The 21681-nt window shown below is 40.3% G+C and overlaps 1 protein-coding gene across 37 annotated transcripts in view; it reads left to right on the top strand.

The window, feature by feature from the left end:
* ptprsa (protein tyrosine phosphatase receptor type Sa) overlaps window positions 1-21681 on the top strand; it is a 361627-nt gene that overhangs the window by 240861 nt on the left and 99085 nt on the right. For 29 of the 37 annotated variants that reach the window (XM_067415256.1, XM_067415253.1, XM_067415250.1 and 26 more), the window contains 5 exons: window positions 8934-9203; window positions 9288-9869; window positions 11198-11334; window positions 11429-11573; window positions 20830-21138. In XM_067415256.1, coding sequence (XP_067271357.1) covers window positions 8934-9203; window positions 9288-9869; window positions 11198-11334; window positions 11429-11573; window positions 20830-21138 — 1443 coding nt within the window. The remainder of the gene's footprint in view (window positions 1-8933; window positions 9204-9287; window positions 9870-11197; window positions 11335-11428; window positions 11574-20829; window positions 21139-21681) is intronic. The other 8 variants (XM_067415273.1, XM_067415272.1, XM_067415270.1 and 5 more) reach the window with 1 other exon arrangement.

Here is a 21681-nt window from a genome sequence, read left to right as displayed (position 1 = left end):
GGTTAACATTAAAAAATATATATATTTATTTATTTACTTTTCATGCTCATTTCCACAAAATTAAGAGAGAAAATAAGATAAATAATCTGCCAGTGGGGTGAGAAAAATAATCTTAATTCAAACAGAAAACAAGATTATTTTTCTCATCTCACTGGCAGATTATTTATCTTATTTTCTCTCTTCATTTTGAGTTATTTTGTCCCCCAAAACAAGACAATAATTTGTACTTGTCTAATAAATGTTTCTTAATGTAAGAATCTGTAAAAAATTTGACTAGAAACAAGACAAAAATACTAAGTAAGAAGCATTTTTAGCAGTGTTGCTGAAATGTACCGTATTAAAAACCCCGAATTAGAACAAAAAGTGGGTGCTTTGTTTGTGAGACTTTCGCTAATGCAACTGAGCGCAATAATTGCACATCTGTTCCTTATCCATATCGAAGTCCCGTCGGTAGCTAACACTATAAAAATTTGATTTGGGATGAATAAGAAAAGACGCTTTTCGTATTGAGCAAGAAAAGAAAACAAGCCTGAAACTCAAAGTGTGCTGTTTTTTTTTTTTTTTTGAGTGTACGCACAGTCGAATGATGTACTCTTCTGACGACGAAATTCACGATGTTTGTTGACCCTCGTATACGCGGACGCGACTTAATTCAGGATTAAAATAAGTATTATTAGCGTTGTCAACAGAAAAATAGGATGTCAAAATTGTCCCTTTAGAGGTAAAACCGCTTGTCTCTGGGGCAGGACCCTTAAAAGGACATCTTTGTACCATTTTTACCACAAAAAGGTTCATAGTAGTAGCTTAAGGTACACATTTGTACTAATACGCACCTTTTAGGAGTAAAAAAGATATCTTTTTAAGGGTACTGCTCCAGAGACAAGCGGTTGTACCCCTAAAGGGACAATTTTGACACCCTGTTTATCTGTGTGTAATGTATCTTTGATCTTAATTTACTAAATCGTTTTTTTATTGTTGGCCTCTTGTTGACAGAGGCTATTTACACTAACTCCGCCCACTTTTAATTCCAAAATTATGGAAGACGATTGTAGGGGAAAGTTGTGTGGCAGAAATTTCTGATCCCAAACTTTCTTCAATCGCTTTTCCCGTCACATATCAGATCAGATCAATAAATATGAATAAAATATTCGAAAAGTGAACATAAAGTGTCTAACGTGTTTAATAATAAAGAGGTGTGGGGAGGGCTTTATTGTTCCGATAAGGTGGCATCCATTTAATAATTTATGCTGTTATTATTGCACACCATTAATGTGCAACTACACTGAGGTGCAAATAGTATCTGCCACCATTTCTAAGAATAAATAGCATCTAACTACTATTTACACACAAAAAAATGCTTTTTTTTCGTAGTATTTTTGCCTTGTTTTTCGTCCAAACATCTAAAAATTCTTCTTAAACTTGACAAGCGAAAGTAATTGTCTTGTTTTGGGAAAAAATAACTAAAATTTGACAGAGTTTTTGCTTAAAATAAGATAAATAATCTGCCAATGGGGTGAGAGAAATAATCTTAATTCAAACAGAAAACAAGATTATTATTCTCACCCCATTGGCAGATTATTTATCTTATTTGAAGCAAAAACTCTCAAATTTTAGTTATTTTTCCCAAAACAAGACAATAATTTTTGCTTGTCTAGTAAATGTTTTTTAATGTAAGAATTTTTAGATATTTAGACTAAAAAACAAGACAAAAATACTAAGAAAGAAAAGCATGTTATTGCAGTGTAAGTATCGCTAAATAGCCTCTGCACTTTTGAGATTGTCCCCACGTTCGCATTGTCATTGGATTAGCACCAACATTAAGAATGCGCTAAACTTTGTTTTTTTTTACCGTTCTATAGTGGTTGCGATTCATTATGTGGGTTTTTTGTAGCTTTTCAGAACCAGAAATCAAGCGGAAAGCTCGCATTCAACCAGACAAGTTAGTCCATTCGTGCGGATGGCTAAGTCTCGACTGATATCTCATCCCTCTCCTGGTTTCAGATGGCCGTTTGTCAGGGATAATGACACAGAACAAGACCCTCTGCTTCGCTTGGCTAATGCTAACGTGTTGCCGGCTATCTCGTGATGTCTGAGACTAAATGGCTCTCTGAATTATTCAGTTTTTACAGACACCGTGTTGTTGGGAGGGGGGCGACACCACATGATTTGGGGTTATAAATAATGAAGTGCGCTTTGCCGCTACTCTGTCTCTCAGGGTCTGGCATTTATTGACAGAGCTTTATTTTTCATATCCGGCTGTTCCCACTGTGAAATCTGTGCCACTTTTACCCTGATGGCTTTTTACTGCTGCCTAGCATAGAGATAGTCTTAACAATAAGAGCACTTGGCTCTCACTAGCTGCACGATAATCAGCGCAAGCAGTTAGCACTAATGCTAAATGAGATATGGTGTTGTTAGCAGATAGTGGCTAGTGAGACGTAGCTTGAAAATTAAAAAATATCTGCAGTGGTAATGTTTGTCTTTTATAGCAAATGTTTTGCGGCCTTTATTTTTTAAACTACCGTGTTAGCCACTAGCTGCGATCAAAAACACACCAGAATTGCCTAAATAATCGCTTTGTTTGAAACCAAATTTTGTACACTCTCAAATGCAGTTTTTTGAGTTAATGTTCTGCTGGGAAAAATAAAACCAGTCTAGGCTGGTTGGCTGGTCTTAGCTGATTTAAGATGGAAGTAGCTGGTTTTAGCTGGTCTTCCCGGCAGACCAAGCTGGTCAAAACTGGTCAAGCTGGTTTTAGCTGGTCTTCCAGGCAGACCAAGCTGGTCAAAACTAGTGTTCAACTGGTTTTAGCTGGTCTTCAAGGCAGACCAAGCTGGTCAAACTGGTTTTAGCTGGTCTTCCTGGCAGACCAAGCTGGTCAAAACTAGTGTTCAACTGGTTTTAGCAGGTCTTCAAGGCAGACCAAGCTGGTCAAAACTGGTTTTAGCTGGTCTTCCAGGAAGACCAAGCTGGTCAAAACTGGTCAGGCTGGTTTTAGCTGGTCTTCCAGGCAGACCAAGCTGATCCTAACTGGTCAAACTGGTTTTAGCTGGTCTTCCAGGCAGACCAAGCTGGTCAAAACTGGTCAAACTGGTTTTAGCTGGTCTTCCAGGCAGACCAAGCTGGTCAAAACTGGTCAAACTGGTTTTAGCTGGTCTTCCAGGCAGACCAAGCTGGTCAAAACTGGTGTTCAGCTAGTTTTTGGTGGTCTTCCAGCTTGACCAGTTAAGACCAGCCCGGTCAGCTAAAAGTGTCCAAAACCCTTCTAAAGCCAGCCTGAGAGACCAGCTAACACCAGCCTACCAGTTTAGGCTGTTTTTTTCAGCAGGGATTGCTAATGTTGTGCTGCAAAAAACAACAACAATTGTGATTCCTTTTACAGCCACTCTTTTTTTTAAATTATTTTCACTCAGTATTTTTTAACTTGATAGTCTTCTTGCTAGCCGTATACATCAGGCATGACGGTTAATTGCTTCCGTATGACGAAATCCCCCGTGAGCCTCAGATTTAGCTAGTTCTCTTCTGTTCCTCGCCAAATTAATAACAGAAATTATGATTCTTCTTGTTTCAACGTAGCCGCTAATCTCACATTGTTGCCGCCTGACGATAAAGCTCTCAGCCGTTCTGCCTTTCAACTTCACATAATGCAGATCCCAGAACATTTCCTAATAGCAATTAGTCCCGAGACGAGGAAACCGAAATTTCACAGATCCACTCCGAGATGCTGGAAGACTTGAGCTGTACCGTACGCCATGCTAAATGCACTGATTGTGTTCGGTGTATGCGCATGTAGATGCACGTGAACCCCGCTGCCACCACGTTGGGTTGTGTTGCATGTCCTTGCATGCTCTTTCGGTGTATAAATAGAAATGAAAGCTAGATCACACCCTACCTACTGGTCGAAACAAGGGCTACTTTGAATAAACAAGTGTAGTGCAGGTTTTGGTGGAAAAAATCTCAACCCCTGACTTCTACTGAACACCATGCCAAAACCAGTTGATTGCAGTGCTTTCCAAATGCTCCAGTTTCCATTACTAGAACTGGTCTGGACCCCTACAGAGGCTGCTTTGCATTGCAGAGGTGTGTATGTTAATATGGAGAACCCCTGCCGTCTGCAAATGGCCTTGCTACCTTCAAGCCAAATGGATTATTGTGGGTTTTGGACATCAAACAGGGTGTAATCTCAGCTTCAAGGTGACATTTAAAGGCTGCACATTATTTTGGCTTCCCTTCCTACCTTCATTTTGGGGCTGGACAGACTGTCTCACCAAAAGTGGCCGCCTTCGAAACGTCCTAGTCCGGAGCGAGGCACTCTTAGGCCTTTTTTTTATTTTGTCTTTCTCTGTCCGTTGCTAGAGTTGTCTTTCTCTCCACATTGGGCTTGAAATGGGATTTCGACTCTGGACCTCAAAGAGATCGCTCTCGGCCTGCTGGGCTCCTGGTGTTAGCGAATGAGGAGCGTGTCCGTCCAATTGGACTGTTTCTATATTCCTCCGAATATCACAGCGGAGAGCACCCATCAAACGTCAGGATTTGAGCTATAGGACCATGTGTCAAGACTTAGATAAAGCTTTGTGCGATGGCATTTCAAAGCGAAGCAAGGCAAGATAGCGCTAGTCGTAAATGTCGACATGCGTCAGAAAACATTATGATTCCCCCACTTCGCCAAAGAGGCACGATTTGTTGCTGCCGACTTTGACGTTTGCAAGCTCCTCGCCGTCTTTTCAAAAGGTTTAGTAAATGAGTCGCTTAAGTACGTATTGCACGTGCAACAGGAATCAGATTAGGAATAATTCACAAGGTGAAAGGTTGCAGCCCTCATTCGCTCAAATAATGTGGCCGTAGGAAGCGAACTTCACTTTTTAGCCTCTTGTGGACTTGGTTTTAAGAACGGCCAAATATTGCATCACCCATCAACAGGCCCACACGCAATATGTGCCAGCAGAACTCATAAAGCATGCTCATTTATTTAATATATTCACATTTCCTCATACTTAAGTCATTCGGTTTAAATCAGTGCAGGAAATGCGTAAGCATGAGCAGATTACGTCTGGGCCTGTCCATCATTCACTCGTCTTGTCACTGTCGTGTTTTCTCATTGTTCTCCAGAGAGCCTTTAAAGACACTCCTGCACTGCGATTATATGTGTGTGCTGTGACCAATTCACCAATTTTGACATTTTCAATTGTGTGGATTGCACTTGGGGAGGGTTGCATGCCACAGATGTGTGTTGACTGTAGTCGTAGGCCTGGTGGATAGTTTGATGCCGTTCTGTCATGCATGCACCTTGTGATACGTGGGCTGCCCTTTCACCTTTGTTGAACACTCGTTCAATATGCATTAATATTAGGGGAGGGGGTCATTTCAGTATTTCAGTGTTTTAAGTTGCTGTTGTTGTTTTTGTTTTCTCGACCAATCAAAAAGTATTTTCCCTTAATTAAATGAGGGATCCGGGGTCAATATAAATGAGGCTTGGTTGCGTAATGTTGAATAATTTAGCAATTAAAAGTATAACATTTAATGATAATCATCATTATGCCTTCAAATGCCATGGATAGAGCTTGTATTGAAGCAAAAATGAAATGTCTGTCATTAACTCCTCACCCTAATGTCGCTCCACACCCGTAAGACCTCCGTTCATCTTCACACACAGTTTAAGATATTTTATATTTAGTCCGAGAGCGTATGCAAGTGTATGCACACTATACTGTCCATGTCCAGAAAGGGAATAAAAACATCATCACAGTAGTCCATATGAGACATCAGTGGGTTAATTAGAGTCTCTTGAAGCATCCAAAATACATTTGGGTCCAAAAATAACAAAAACTACGACTTTATTCAGCATTGTCTTCTCTTCTGCGTTTGTGTTCAATCCTCAAATAAAGATTCAAACGGTTATGAATCAGTGAATCGATTCATGATTCGGATCGCCCATGACACGTGATTTCAGCAGTTTGACTCGCGATCCGAATCATTGATCGATTCACTGATTCATAACCGTTTGAATCTTTATTTGAGGATTGAACACAAACGCGGAAGAGAAGACAATGCTGAATAAAGTCGTAGTTTTTGTTATTTTTGGACCCAAATGTATTTTGGATGCTTCAAGAGACTCTAATTAACCCACTGATGTCTCATATGGACTACTGTGATGATGTTTTTATTCCCTTTCTGGACATGGACAGTATAGTGTGCATACACTTGCATACGCTCTCGGGCTAAATATAAAATATCTTAAACTGTGTGTGAAGATGAACGGAGGTCTTACGGGTGTGGAGCGACATTAGGGTGAACTTACCCTTTAACCTTTTTTAAATTTAAACAAATTTTATAAAAACAAATTAATATTAAAATTGATTATAAAATGGATTAATATACAATGTTAAATAGATATATTATAAACTAATGACATAAAGTTAACTTGAACTGGCTTTGTACAGTGATTATGAAATGTTATAATGGGATTTTTACGCACTGGACACCAACCGAGGTCATCCGTCCTGAAAACGTATTCATGTTTAATTGCAGAATGTAAAAGTTGAGCCTGTTGCCTTGAAATACTTTTAATTTCCAAATTTTTTCAAATTAAAAAATGTTGGCGCCAACATTTAAACTAGATTTAGATCTGTGCTTTCGAAAGTGTTTAATTTCAAATTCAGGACTTTATGCTCTTTGACTGCTGGCTTCCAAGGCTATGGTGAACGTTTACTCGTGTATTTCAAGCCCCATTGTGTGAGAAGTCAAACCCACATACTTTTGCTCCAGTTGGCCCAGGGTTACAGTCTCCTCTTTGCCCCAATCCCCAACTCTCACTCCCAGTGTTACTTCCCTTCTGTCTCTAGCCCAAGTCCACCATTTTGTCCTTCCAGTCTGTCCGCCCCCCGTCTGCTGTCTTGCAGCCTAGGTCTTGTTCTGCCTTGTGCCCTGTCTCTACCTGTTGTTTCTGTCCTCGTTGTGTCTATGTGTTATTTTTTTTGTATTAGTTGGGTTGTTGTTGTTTTTCTGAGCTAGCCCAACACCCATTGCTGTCCCTCTGTCTTTCCTTTCTCCTCTTGCCAAATGTAAATGAGGCATGACCCCCTCACCACCCGCCATCTTAGGACACACCTAGCACATCCTACTTCCTGTTTCATTGGTCATTCGTGTCCACCGACATCAATGAGGCAGACTTGACGATTCTTGGGGAAACCAAACTTTGAAGTACAACCTCTAAATTTTAACATGGACAATATTATGCTATTGCTAATGATATCTGGTCTATTGCTCTGTTCCAAAACCTAGCAAGACATCAAAAACATGTACGCAACGTTTCATAAGCAACTTTATCTAGTTTTGGCTAAGTTCTGTGTCCTTCTGGTAAAAGGTCAATCCCAGAATCAATCGTAGTAAGCTTTTTAAAAATGTACTGCTTTATGCAATACTTGGAGCTGCCATATTTAAATGCTTGCTAGATTGTCTCGTAATTAGCTTAACAACATGCTAATGTCAAATCTTTCTGCAGTTGTTTGGAAAGTTGCCTCAGAAGGGAACTGCCTAGGTACTGGAACAGACTCTATATATTTTAAAGAGTTTCCATCCGACCTTGACTTTCAATGAGTGATATCAAAAAAGCAAGGTTACCAAGAATGAACATGCCAGACAGGCTATGAAAAAAAGGCCTGTTTCCTGACCTGGCCAACTTCACCTACGCCATAACTCATATCCTACCCTTTCCCCCAACAGATCCTTCATCTTTTCTCTCGTGTGTAGGTTTGGCATCTCAGTAGTTGAGGTGCATCGCTGTCATCATTGTAGACTAGCATCTGTACAAGTCATGTGCCCTTATTTGGTTAATCCATTTTCTTTCTTTTTCGTTGTTTTATTGATGTGTGTGGTAGTTAGTTGAGTTGAACTGACAGCTACTTATTGACTGAATCCAGAATTTTCGCCATAAAACTTTGTGTTATGTCTAGCCAGGACTGCAATGTGACAATACAATCCTGTCACATTACGTCATATTGGCTGGAGACGATAAAAAATCCTTTCTCTGCATTGAAGTGGGTTTCCCCCCTCGTTCCTTTTCCCAACCCTTCCCTTTCTTCCTCTTTCTCGCTCTTTTGCGCGTTCTATTCTCTTATATTTCTCTTTTTTTCCCCTCTCCAGTTGTCTTTTGTCTGGGCATGCTAGCGACCCTTCAGTTATATTCCTCTATGCATTTTATCTCAAATACTTCTCTCTGGTTTTATTGTTCCCATTTACTCTTTGGTTGACCTCTACCTATTTCTGCATGATGTCTGTGAAAATGACAGCTGCATCTATCAATGGAAGCGTGTCAGATCTTAAAAAGGCTTTGTCCAGTTGATCTACTCTCAACCACAAAAATCTGATTAAGGTTTCTCATCTTTAGTCTCTCTTGGAGGGGCTTACCATTACCAGTGCATTGTACGTACCAACGTGTATGTACATATGTAGGGTTCCTTTGGCATGGGTAGAAAAATTGCCAATTAAGTTTCGTACGTTCTACATCCTACTACTACAAAGAGTATTTTCTGTTCACACTGTCCACTTTTTAACATTAATTCAGGTTTTTCATTTTATTTACTGTAGTAACAGGTCACATAGAGATCTAATTTTAAAGATGAGAAACTCATAATAGATTTTCGTGCGATTAATTGTGCTGTGATGGGTCAAATATTGGTCAATGGAACCTTGTTGCTATGAATTTGTTGCTTTAATGTCAATCTATATTGTTGGTGAAGCAGTTCTGTTCATTTAGTTACTTTATTATTTTAATTTACATAAACCCAAGTGAAGTTTGTTTAGTTAATTTTTTGTTATAATTTGTTGTCCTCTCTTTAGACAACATCATGTGCGTTCTAAAGAAAGGCTCGTTTTCATCGACGTGTCTTGTTACCTTTCTCTTTTTCTTGTTGCCATTCCTCCGCCCTTTGCAGTTCGTCGGGTTCCCCCACGTTTCTCCATCCTGCCCACCAGCCACGAGATAATGCCGGGCGGTAGCGTCAACATTACTTGCGTCGCAGTGGGATCGCCAATGCCCTACGTAAAATGGATGCTCAACTCGGAAGACCTGACGCCTGAGGATGAGATGCCAGTGGGCAGGAACGTCCTGGAGTTAAATAGCGTCCGCGAGTCGGCCAACTACACCTGCGTGGCCATGAGCAGCCTGGGCATTATCGAGGCTGTGGCCCAAATCATTGTCAAGTGTAAGAATCAATTGCATCGCGCCATATTTCAAATGCTTTCTAGTTCCAGTAATGACTACAGTGTCTTATTATCCCCCCCTCCAGCTTTGCCGAAACCTCCAGGTACTCCTGTCGTAACCGAAACTACCGCCACCAGTATCACCATCACCTGGGACAGTGGCAACCCAGAGCCCGTCTCCCATTACATCATCCAGTATCGTGCAAAGTCTCCCGAGAGCAAGTTCGAGACAGTGGAGTCCATCACCACCACTCGCTACAGCATCGGAGGACTTTCTCCAAACACCGATTACGAGATTCGTGTGTCAGCCTATAACACCATTGGCCAGGGTCCGCCCAGTGAACCAGTCGAGGCTAGGACTGGGGAGCAAGCTCCCGCCAGCCCACCGCGAAATATCCAAGCCCGTATCATTTCCCAGAACACCATGATGGTACGCTGGGATGAACCAGAGGAGCCCAATGGACAGATCAAGGGTTATCGAGTGTACTACACCATGGACCCATCTCAGCCAATGAGCATGTGGCAGATCCACAACGTACAGGACAGCGTGATCACCACCATTCAGAGTTTGGTGCCCTCCGAGACCTACACCATAAGAGTGCTGGCCTTCACGTCCGTAGGAGACGGACCCTTCTCAGATCCCATTCATGTCAAAGTGCTTCAAGGAGGTTTGTATGCTAACTTTTTTGTGCCTGTTTTCAGTATTGGCTGAGAAAAAGATGTAGCAAGGTGAGTTTTACTATTGGAAATGTCCATTGTTTGTATTGGGTGAGCTGAGGATCTAGCAAAGTACGTTTTAACGATATAAAAATGTCACTAAATGGAGTGTGATTGGAAATGTCTGTTGTAAGTGTTCGGTGGGCTAACAATACACTCTAAAAAATGCTGGGTTAAAAACAACCCAAGTTGGGTTGAAAATGCACCGACCCAACAATTGAGTTGTTTTAACCCAATGGTTGAGTTGTTTTAACCCAGTGGTTGGGTTAAATGTTGCTTAAGACAACCCAATTGCTGGGTAAGAACAACTCAACCATTGGGTTAAAACAACCCAATTGTTGGGTCGGTGCATTTTCAACCCAACTTGGGTTGTTTTTAACCCAGCATTTTTTACAGTGTATAACAAGAGGAGTTTAGTGCAGAGGTGGATGGTAACTAAGCACATTTTACTTGAGTACTGTACTTAAGCACAGTTTTTAGTATCTGTACTTTACTTGAGTATTATTTTTTCTGAAAACATTTGACTGTAAAATATCGTACTTTTGATTTCTATCAAGGTCCTCAAAGTCTAAAGTCGTTTCTGTCGCAGCTTTGAAAGTCAGTGGATGATTTTTTTCTTCTTTTAAAGGTGTTTGGGTTTTTGCAGAAAGCCTTTCAGGAATCACTCTTGTAGAGTCTCGTGAAGTTCAATGATTTCACAGCATTTATTAAACACTGATTTATAGTTTAGAGCAAAATGGAGGAAGACGGAGGTCAAAATGCTCATTTTGTCGAGTATTCACATAAAGAAAGTTGATTCTGTCTTCAGTGAAGGTGAACAGTGTGAGAATATCAGATGTGTATCAGTGTATTGGATCCGTGCGTTCGGTCTTAAAGTGACAGCAGCTTTATAAAGAGCTTTGTAACTTATATTCAAGTATTTAAATGAGTTTAAGTTAGTCGTATGCTAGTATGTCAGATGGAGCATCTGGTTTGTTGGTAAGTTTAAGCGTTAATTGTAAGGGAAGTTCCAAAGATGTAATTACATGCAGGCATTTTTTAAAATGTAAGTACAATGTAAAAACATGTATGTACACAATAAGTACATTGTATCAAATGATTAATTACAATGTTAGTACTTAGTAGTTAAGGCCACCTAATATAAAGTGGGTCCAATTGTTCTTACTCAGTTACCACAGGGGTAAATGTTTCTCAAACACTTTCACTAAATATACAGTTGTACATTTCTTTTTGTCTCATTTCATGTCTATTAAACTGTCAACACTGGCTCCATTTGTAGTCCCTGGCCAGCCGACAAACTTCCAGGTCGGTGAGGTGTCAGACACGAGCATCGAGCTAACATGGGAACCAGCCTTTGAGAAAGAAGGAATCATCAGTTACGAACTGCATTACAAAGAGGGCAGTCAAGGACCTCAGGTGCCTTCTCAACAGCAAACCTTCTCAAGAATATGGTCACGACCGCTGTGGCGCATCCAGTTTTGAAGTAACTTATTATTTCCCATCCAAACAGGTAAAGAAAACGTTCGGTCCAACCTCTTCCTATGTGGTGGAGGGCCTACGTGCTAATACGGAGTACTATTTCTCTCTGGCTGCCATCTCCAACAAAGGCATTGGAGCCTTCACCAATGAAATATCCCAGAGGACATCCCAAGCCAGTATGTAGTCCATTTCCTTTCCTAAGGATGCGAATGAAGGGTTGGGGTCTAATATTGTATTTTGTTCGGGAAATGCCAAGACATAATGGCTATCTTGAGCTTTCGATGGGGGCGGTATGCAACAACACAGAGTCTGAAAGGGCCACTGTAACCTTCACCACCATTTCCCAATCCAGGGATATTGTTTATCGACTCCAGAAATGTCAAGAGTAAATAATAATGGTGTGCTTGTGTCTGCGGCAGATATGTGTTAAAGACTGGATGATAGTCTGGGCCATGATTTTTGACAGGTTTGGGTTTCTGGCAATGGCTCTTGATTTTTTTTACCTCATTCCTTTGCGTTGTTTTTGTTTGCAAACCAGCATCATCTTTGAGCCAGAAGAGAGTCCTGCTTTATACAGGCAGAAAGGTGATGTTGTTTTGTTGAGAATATTTCCAAGTGGCTTGCCAAAACTCAAAGATTTTTGAATATGACTCTCTGTGCATGTTGACAGATAGGTTTTTAAGAGAAGATAAGTGCAAGCAGAACACATTTGTGTAAATTGTTCGTGAAAAAAAACATTATTATCAATGCACCAGTTTAAGCACTGCAAAAAATGCTTTCCTTACTTAGTGTTTTTGTCTTGTTTCTAGTCAAAATATCTAAAAATTCTTACAATAAGAAACATTTACTAGACAAGTAAAAACGATTGTCTTGTTTTGGGGAAAATAACTCAAAATGAAGAGAGAAAATAAGCTAAATAATCTGCCAATGGGGTGAGAAATATAATCTTGTTTTCTGTTTGAATTAAGATTATTTTTCTCACCCCATTGGCAGATTATTTATCTTATTTTCTCTCTTCATTTTGAGTTTTCCCCCCCAAGACAAGACAAAAACTTTTGCTCGTCTAGTAAATACTGCTTGTTTTAACTGATGTTTGGACTAGAAACAAGACAAAAAAATGCAAGATTGGTTATATGGATGATTTGCGCAATTTGTTCAGCCTGCGTTGCATGAACGAGACCCTCTGACTTTGCTGTTTTATACGTAATTAATTTTGTGTAAAGCGTCTAAAGGTTAAACCTAAACTTTTAAATGACCTGTGTTGTTTAGTTTAATGGATTCCTCGCCTCGCCCCTTGGCAGGATGGTTTCGCACACTTCTTTTCTTCTTCTTTGTTTGGTGATTCTTTCATTTGGGTCTCTCTATGTCACAGTTATGTACTTCAGAGATTTCCTACATGTGAAACAAACAAATCAATGTGGGCTGATTGATCTGCGGCAAGCGTGCCGTTTGGCTCCCCAGCGCTCCCTTCTTTCTTCTCTGTTCGTATTTCTTTTCATGTGTCAACAGCAAATGCACTTTTTCCCTCCCATGAGAGTGAAGCACACAAAATATTATTGACTCTGGGGTCTGCCATGGCTTTCCACCACATCTAGTCCCTCACTGTGTATTACTGAAAGCAGCACAGTCGGTGGCCGCTGGCGCCTGCAGGTAGTCAGCATTTACACTAGGAGACCAGCTGAATTATTCAAGCCTCCGGCCTAAAAATACACCCTCGCTGAGTCGCATCATGATTCGGTGCATGAAATCATCAGTGCTCGTGGGGAACCTTGCAGCGGGCATGTGCCCTGTGCTAAAATATTGCAGTTACTTGAGTACAGCTTGTATTACGGTACCGACAGCAGGGTCCAAAATCTGAGAGCGTGAGTGATAAAGCAGCACACTGCAAAAAATGCTTTTCTTACTTAGTATTTTTGTCTTGTTTCTAGTCCAAACATCTAAAACAAGAAGTATTTACGAGACAAGCAAAAGTAATTGTCTTGTTTTGGGGAAAATAACTCAAAATGAAGAGAGTTTTTGCTTAAAATAAGATCAATAATCTGCCAATGGGGTGAGAAAAATAATCTTAAAACAATATTATTGTACTTACCCCATTATTTATGTTATTTTAAGCAAAAACTCTCTTCATTTTGAGTTATTTTTCCCCAAAACAAGACAATAATTTGTACTTGTCTAGTAAATGTTTCTTAATGTAAGAATATTTAGATATTTAGACACAAGACAAAAATACTAAGTAAGCATTTTTTGCAGTGCAGTCTTTTCTTATTTAATACAGATTGCTGTTTAAAAGTATAACAGTTTGAATGAAACGTTAAACCAGTTTCATTGTGATCTCGGACTTTTATAATAAGATCACTTGTATTTCTCTGAATGATTACAATTAGTTTACTTGAGCACAGAACATTTTACTGAGGGATGGAAGTGTGCAGTAACTTTTCCAAGCCTTCACTGCCAAAAATGCTCTTCTTACTCAGTATTTGTGTCTTGTTTCTAGTCCAAATATCTAAAGATTCTTAAAACAAGAAGTATTTACTAGACAAGCGAAAGTAATTGTCTTGTTTTGGGGAAAATAACTCAAAATGAAGAGAGTTTTTGCTTAAAATAAGATCAATAATCTGCCAATGGGGTGAGAAAAATAATCTTAATTCAAACAGAAAACAAGATTATTATTCTCACCCCATTGGCAGATTATTTATCTTAATTCTGAGTATTTTTTTCCCAAAACAAGACAATAATTTGTATTTGTCTAGTAAATGTTTCTTAATGTAAGAATTTTATTTTATTTTGACTAGAAACAAGACACAAATACTAAGTAAAAAAAGCAGCCAGCTAAACAAAGAAAAAAAATATGCGGCCCTTTAAAACCTGGACTTTTTTCATGTTTGCGTTTTATTGTAAAAGTTTATTTTATATATAATTCAGAAGGCATTTTGCTTAACTGTAATTTGGTGTATTTCTGAGTGCATTGAATCAGGAACGGATTGGACAATTGAAAGGAATCGGATCAAACTTTTTATTTGGCTAGAATCCTGTTCCTGTTGTAGGTTTGATTCTCCAGCCTTGGATACACATACAGCGGGTGGAAGATGCCAGAAAGCCATGGCAGACGTGGCCATTTTAACTCATCTTCTGTTTCTACCTGTGCAGCTTGTTGGTGCAGAATGGGTGGGATGGGGTTGGTTGAAAGGGTGCTGAGATGCAATGAACCTGCTGCACTAACACACAGCGTATCACCTGAGCGTGAGCGAGCGAGCACTGAATGCATGTATTACCTCCCCCTACCCCCGGGGGGCGCTCTGTTAATGCACGTTGAGTGTGTGTGTGTGTGTGTCCTCTTCTGTTCCATCTCTACATGTCCGTCCCGCTCTTTGTGTCTTCATATATTGTATTCTGGAACAATGCAGTGCACTTTTTTTACCTCCCTTTTTGTTTTCTAGCTCTTCCGTGTTTCACTTTGTCTCCAGAAATGAAACTAAAGCTCACCTGCTCCGGCTTGACGTCACCTGGTTTTAATTCATTTCTGTTTAGTACACACAGGTTTAAGTTCACTTTGTTTCCTTTGGGTTTGGTTTACTCTAACACTTGAGGAAACAAGTGTCTTTTTTCTTTTTTTTTCTTTTTTTGCTCTTCCTGTCGGGGTTTCATTTTCCGTGACAAGCTCGACATGCAGCAACACCACTTAGCATTGCCAAAGCAAATCCATTAAACTAAAGGTGAGAGTAAGTATCCCGGCGGGACGACCGTAGGCTTCTTGCTTGAGTTTCGGGACTTTTGTCCCTCAGGGTCTCGCACAGATGGGAGACGTGGTTCACTACATCTGCCAACGTCTTCCCTTGAGCAGAAACTAAAGTAGTGCAGATTTACCCATAACAAGGTCAGGGAGGCGACAAGCTTGGACGGTTAGAAGCCATTTAGCGCAAATGCCCCCCAACTTAACACATAAACATTACAGTGTGGATTCCCGTGAGGTAAGTGACCGCCATTCGGAGGAAGCCTAATCTGCCATCACACCTTTTCATAACCAATTCGACACGAAGCAGAACTGTCGAATACACCAACAAAGTTTGGTCCAAATCCCTTTCGCAAGCTAGAAAGAGCACGGTCGTCTTCATCGAGATTTCACAAGACGTTTACACTGCAAAAAATGCTTTTCTTACTCAGTATATTTGTCTTGTTTCTAGTCCAAACTCTTAAAACAAGAAGTATTTACTAGAAAAGCTAAAATTATTGTCTTGTTTTGGGGAAAAATAAGTACAAATAAGCAAAATAATCTTCAAGCTAAATTATTTCTCTTATTCTAAGCATAAACTCTCTTAATTTTGAGATATTTTCCCCAAAACAAGACAATTACTTTTTCTTGCCTGGTAAATACTTCTTGTTTTAAGAATATTTAGATGTTTGGACTAGAAACAAGACACAAATACTAAGTAAGAAGCATTTTTTTGCAGTGTTTACACCAATTGGCCAGATCAAGCAGTCAACACCAGAATTTCCTCTATTTTGCACAACAATTGGCAGACTGGTCTTCCTCATGAAGGCGTGAAAGGAAAGTGTATCGTGTTTGTTTTCCTTTTTGGTACAGTGCTGTTCAGTTGAAGCTCAGTCAGGTCACTGTTCGTGGGTCAGCCCACGGTTACGAACCTAAATCCCCTACGATGGTCCGGCAGAGAGTACTCACCTCACCCTCCATATCCCCCAACACTTGCTGATATATCCTGGAGGATGTTAAATGTTGGAGGATGTGTCCAAACGTTTGAGGGTTAGTGGAGATAGACACTCCTGCCTTGACCAAACGGGTGGCAGTGGCATTCTGGGAAATGCACTTAAGAGTCAATGGCTATTGATTGATGCTCAGGTTTCAAACATGGTCATAGAGGGTCCACAAAATGGGGGCAAGGGTTTCCGCACCAAATTTTCACTTTGGGTTTGGTGCAAGAACACCATGGAGGTCCTAGTTCAGCTTGCACTCAAAGAAGTAGACAATAGCTGGCTCATAAATGAAGCCAAACTGCAAAAAATGCTTTTCTTTCTTAGTATTTTTGTCTTGTTTCTAGTCAAAATATCTAAATATTCTTGCATTAAGAAACATTTACTTGACAAGTACAAATGATTGTCTTGTTTTGGGGAAAAATAACTCAAAATGAAGAGAGTTTTTGCTTAAAATGAGCAAAATAGTCTGCCAAGGGGGTGAGAAAAATAATCTTGTTTTCTGTTTGAATTAAGATTATTTTTCTCACCCCATTGGCAGATTATTTATCTTATTTTAAGCAAAAACTCTCTTCATTTTGAGTTATTTTCCCCAAAACAAGACAATTACTTTTGCTTGTCTAGTAAATACTTCTTGTTTTAAGAATTGTTAGATGTTTGGACTAAAAACAAGACACAAATACTGAGGAAGAAGAGCATTTTTTGCAGTGAATTCGTTTTCATCTCTCAGATTGTCTTTTTTTCAATAGCAGTGCCACCATTTGGCACGGATCTGCATTATTAAGTCATTAATTATGACAGTTAACGCTTTTGATTTTGGGTTTTAAGACTCAAGCCTTGGTGTTGAGGAGCGATTTCATTTCGAACACTGAAATCGAAGGCTCTTTTTTTGCGTTTGATGTATAATACAGTCCCACAATCATGAGTCTCAACCTTCAGGTAGTTCTGCAACTCTCAGATACCAAACTTTCTTTCCGCTCTCAAACCAGGTCGATTTGCAAGAACTGAATGCAAATACTCTTCAAGAGAGGAAGTACATCTTCAAAATGTATCTTCAAACGGAAGATGAAAATCCAGTCAAACTTTAATCCAATAAGCCCATTTGGTGAATAAACAGGGCTCTGAATAACATCCCTCGCTGAACTCTGGGACAGGTGATAAAAGTTGGGGAAAATCGGTTAACCATTCCTCAAACAAAAGCACAACTGGGAACGGTTTTGCTCGGAGAATTGGTGTTTTAAAAGTGAAGTAGGAGTTTGTTGAGGAGGATTAAAGGACATGGGTAGGGATAGTTGGATGTTAGCGAGGTGCTAGTACCCTGATCTCAATCTTGTGGACCCTCAGGCTAGTCTATACAATGAATAGCGCAGCCTGATGAAAGCACAGGGAACGCGCTCTCCCTCCAGCCCCAAAAACATTCACACTATAGGCCAGATGACTCAACAAATGGACTAAACTAAGGGTGCGTTCACACTTGTAGTTCGGTTAGTTTGGTTCGTTTGGTCCGGACCAAAAAACAAAAACAAAACATATAGTCCTGGTCCGCTTAGCGTTCACACTGGCATTTTTAACAGCGAACCTAAAGTTACCGAACCGAAGGCTCAGGGAGACGCTCATGACCTGATTGGTCGGCTTATATGATGTAGGAGCTGCTTACCGCTCATTCAGAACAACGCTGTGTGCCGGATTACACGCGGTCATTTTATGCGTGTTCATATGGCATTATTTTACCCGCTGAGAACTCATGAAGAGCTCATAAAATGTTCAAAACATTCAAAACAGCTCCAGGATTTCCTCCGTTGAGCAGAAAAGAGACGGCCGTTCTGTCGTCTGTACCGACTGATGGTCAGCAGGTCCTCTGATGAGAAGAACCAGGTCTGCTTTTTGGTATTTTCGAAACATGCTCGTCGGACCAAATAATGATGAGGCTCTTCCTCGCTGCTCTACGTTTGCCCTCTAACGTTAACGTTACTCATTTTGGATACACCGATCTTTCCGCGTCGTCAAATCAGCTGACTATGCGCCGCATCTTGTGACATCACGTCCTGTTTTTGGTTCGTTTACATGACTTTGGTCCGTGTGGCGTTCATATATCAGTCGAACCGCACCAGAGTTGGTTTGGAAGCGGACCGAGACCCGTCTTTATAGCGCTCTCGGTCCGCTTGTTTGGTTCGGATGGCAGCGTTCACAGATGTTCAAATGAACCGCACGAACCGAGCAATCGCACCAGGGTTCGTTTTAATACAACCAGACATGACAAGTGTGAACCGTACCTAAAAAAACGTAAAAAGTTTGAATTGAGCTGTATTTGGCGAGCTCGGCAGTAGAGGGAGAGGGCCGAACCCAACCGACTCTAGGGAAATATAGTCTCCCTCGAATCGGGTGCTTGTGGTAAGAAAGTCTTTAAAAATTAGTGTTTGAAGAAGTCAGGTACGTATAATGTACAGGAAAATGCCTTTGTGTTTTTATGTTTTGTTTTGTTTTTAATGGTTTTCCTTTCTGTTTAAAGCTTGGTGGCTTTCCATGATTCTTCTGAGTTGACATTTTGGGTCCTTCTAACATTTTCTTTTCCAGCCATTGTTTTTTGCAGAGAGTTTTGCTCATTTTTCCTGTAATCTAGTTTTGAATGATTTTGTTTTGCTTTCCAACGATTGGTGCTCATCCTTTTGAATTTCAGTCACAAATATGTTTTATCCCCATCTGTCCGTTTCCCCCTCATTCATTTGGGTTACTTGTAGCTTCAGGGATCAGTGTGATAATGTTCAATTTACAATGGAGATAAATGTTACAGGCCTTTAAACGGTATAATACTTTCAAATGAGCAAGCATTTAGTAAAAATGGACTCAGATGACACTTTAATATTGATTTAGAATGGCACGACGTTGTAATTTCTGATATGTGCAGGGAAAGTGCTCGACAAAAACGCCTCGAAATACCGCAATGAATGGCCTTCATTCAAATGCAAATAATGTGATGTATTTTCCCCTCATGGTGGAAATATATCCTGAGAGCCCAGGGTATTTACTGTGAAAGATTGGCTAAATCTTTGGCTCGCATACAGGCGGTTATAGTTGGATACACTTTTCTTTACCTAGTATTTTTGTCTTGTTTTCCAGTACAAATATTATACATTAACTTGAGAAGCAAAACGACATAAAGTCATTTACATTTAGCAAGTTAATATGTCAGGGGGATCAGAAAAATAATAATTTAAAGGGAAAACAAGATAATTTTTCTGACTCCAATTGAAATGACCCCAAAAATATGAGATATTTTTTCTTGTTTTGTTGATAATCAAATCTAAATGAAGAGAGTTTTTGCTTAAAACAGGCAAAATGATCTGCCAATGGGGTGAGGAAAATAATCTTATTTCTGATTGAAGTTCCCCCAGAATACAGGCAAAAAAAGTAATTTTACACTCCAGCGTTTTTAGTAATAGGGCTTATTCAACTTCTTTCCTACATTTAGATAGGTGGGCAAATTCATTTTTGTCTCACTAGCTTAGCTTAGCATAATGAATGGAATCCTATGTTGCCGGCTAGCATCTCCAATCCAAAAAAAACCCACCTAATTACTTCTTGTGGTCTGCGTATTCACAACGAGTACAAATAGCGGTGCAGATTAAGACTAGGCGATTTCCTAGGCAGATATTGATATTGCTTCCCCATATTATAGTCCCAAGTCAATATCTGCCTAGGAAATCGCCTAGTCTTAATCTGCATCGCTATTTGTACTCGTTGTGAATACGCAGAACACAAGAAGTAATTAGGTGGGGATTTTCGGGGGGGTTTTTTATCACTTTTACTCGGGACATGCTATCTGGCAACATAGGATTCCATTCATTATGCTAAGCTAAGCTAGCGGCGACCCCGCCAAACTAAAACAACGCATGCACTGAGACAAAAATGCATTTGCGCACGTATCTAAATGTAGGAAAGAAGTTGAATAAGCCCTATTTTATAAAAACGGTGGAGTGTTCCTTTAAAGCTCCACTGTGTGATATTTCCCCATCTAGCGGTGTAAAGGTAAATGACCATCCAGTGAATATTAGTTTCTGTTCCTCTCAATTCTGATGTCGTTTTTAACTCCTACGGTGGCTGATTTAGTCCAAGATTAACACGGCAATCCCCCTCTTCACATTCGACACGGTGCCATCGATTGTTAAACGCGAAAGGCGAAGCTTGAATTTACGGGTATGTCCCTCTTTGGCTACTGTACTTTCAAGATGGAGGAGCAACATGGCGACCGGCATTCGAACCCCTCACCCGTATGTGTTTTCAATGGCATATTATAAACTTATGAGAATACTTTATTACTTGAAAGAAGTAAATATACATTAATGAGCACATATATTATTGAAAGAACTAAGTGTTTTTAGCTAAGAATAAACTAAAAAAGTTACACAGTGTAGCTTTAAGAATATTTAGATATTTGTACTGGAAACAAGAAAAAAGCCTCTTTTATTGCAGTGTAGATCTTTCAAACGAAAGTTAAACCTTCATGCTTCATATTTATGCATGCAAAACACCGACCCCTTTCAAAACCAAGCTCTTCTGTTTGCATTTGCCCTTTGTTTTCCTCGTTTTTTCTTACGTTTCAGTATGTCTCTGCTTGTTTTGTTTTTCAGTTGGTTTTTCCCTTTTATCATTTTCTTTTTCTCTTTCCCATCTTTTCGTTTTTTGTTTTCCACCCCTCCTCTTCCCCCCCTTCCCAAACCTGAGCAGAGCCCTCCGCCCCCCCTCAAGACATTAAGTGCTCCAGCTCCAGCTCCACCACCCTGCTGGTAAGTTGGCGCCCTCCGCCCACGGAGACCCAGAATGGGGCATTGGTTGGGTACATTGTGCGCTACGTGGTGGAGGGTTCGGAAATCAGCACGGAGCCTGCGGAGGAGCCGGCGGTGCCGCCCAATTCCAACCAAATTGTGCTTCAGCGGCTGGAGAAATGGACCATGTATCGAGTCACCGTGGCGGCCTCCACCAGCGTGGGTTTGGGCCCCGAAAGCGAGCCGCTGCTCTGCCGAACAGACGAGGACGGTACTGAAACCTTCACTAACATTCATCACTACACAAAATGCTTTCCTTACTTAGTATTTTTATCTCGTTTCTAGTCAAAAATCTACAAACTCTTGCATTAACAAGGTTTTTCCTACATTGAACATTTTTTTGCGGCCGCCAAAGCAAATTTTTGTCACGCCAAAGCCTTATTTGATGAGTTATTGTGATTTATAAATTGATGTAGATTACTAATGCGCGTGACTCTCAGCTCGTTCTGACACTCAGTTAAGCCTAGTTCAGACTGCACGATTTTCAAACTCGTCGGGTCACTGCTCTATTCACACTACATGACTATCAGGGGTATCATTCAGTCACTGCTGTGTTCACACTGACCGATGGTTTGACGACAGAGGAGTTCACACTGCATGACTGAACAAGAGGAACAATCGCCGACAACTCTCTCTCTCTCTCTCGTTTCCCAAACACACGTGCGATGTGCCGAGTAAACAACGCGAGATCACACGTGCGTCAGACCGGAGTTCTCGCGCGAGACTTTGAATTGTTATTAAAAATGATAAACTG

The sequence above is a fragment of the Pseudorasbora parva genome, chromosome 14 (genome assembly GCF_024679245.1).
Source record: "Pseudorasbora parva isolate DD20220531a chromosome 14, ASM2467924v1, whole genome shotgun sequence".
Taxonomy (NCBI): Eukaryota; Metazoa; Chordata; class Actinopteri; order Cypriniformes; family Gobionidae; genus Pseudorasbora; species Pseudorasbora parva.
The sequence above is the reverse complement of the archived record's forward strand: the minus strand, read 5'-3'. Positions and strand labels throughout refer to the sequence as shown.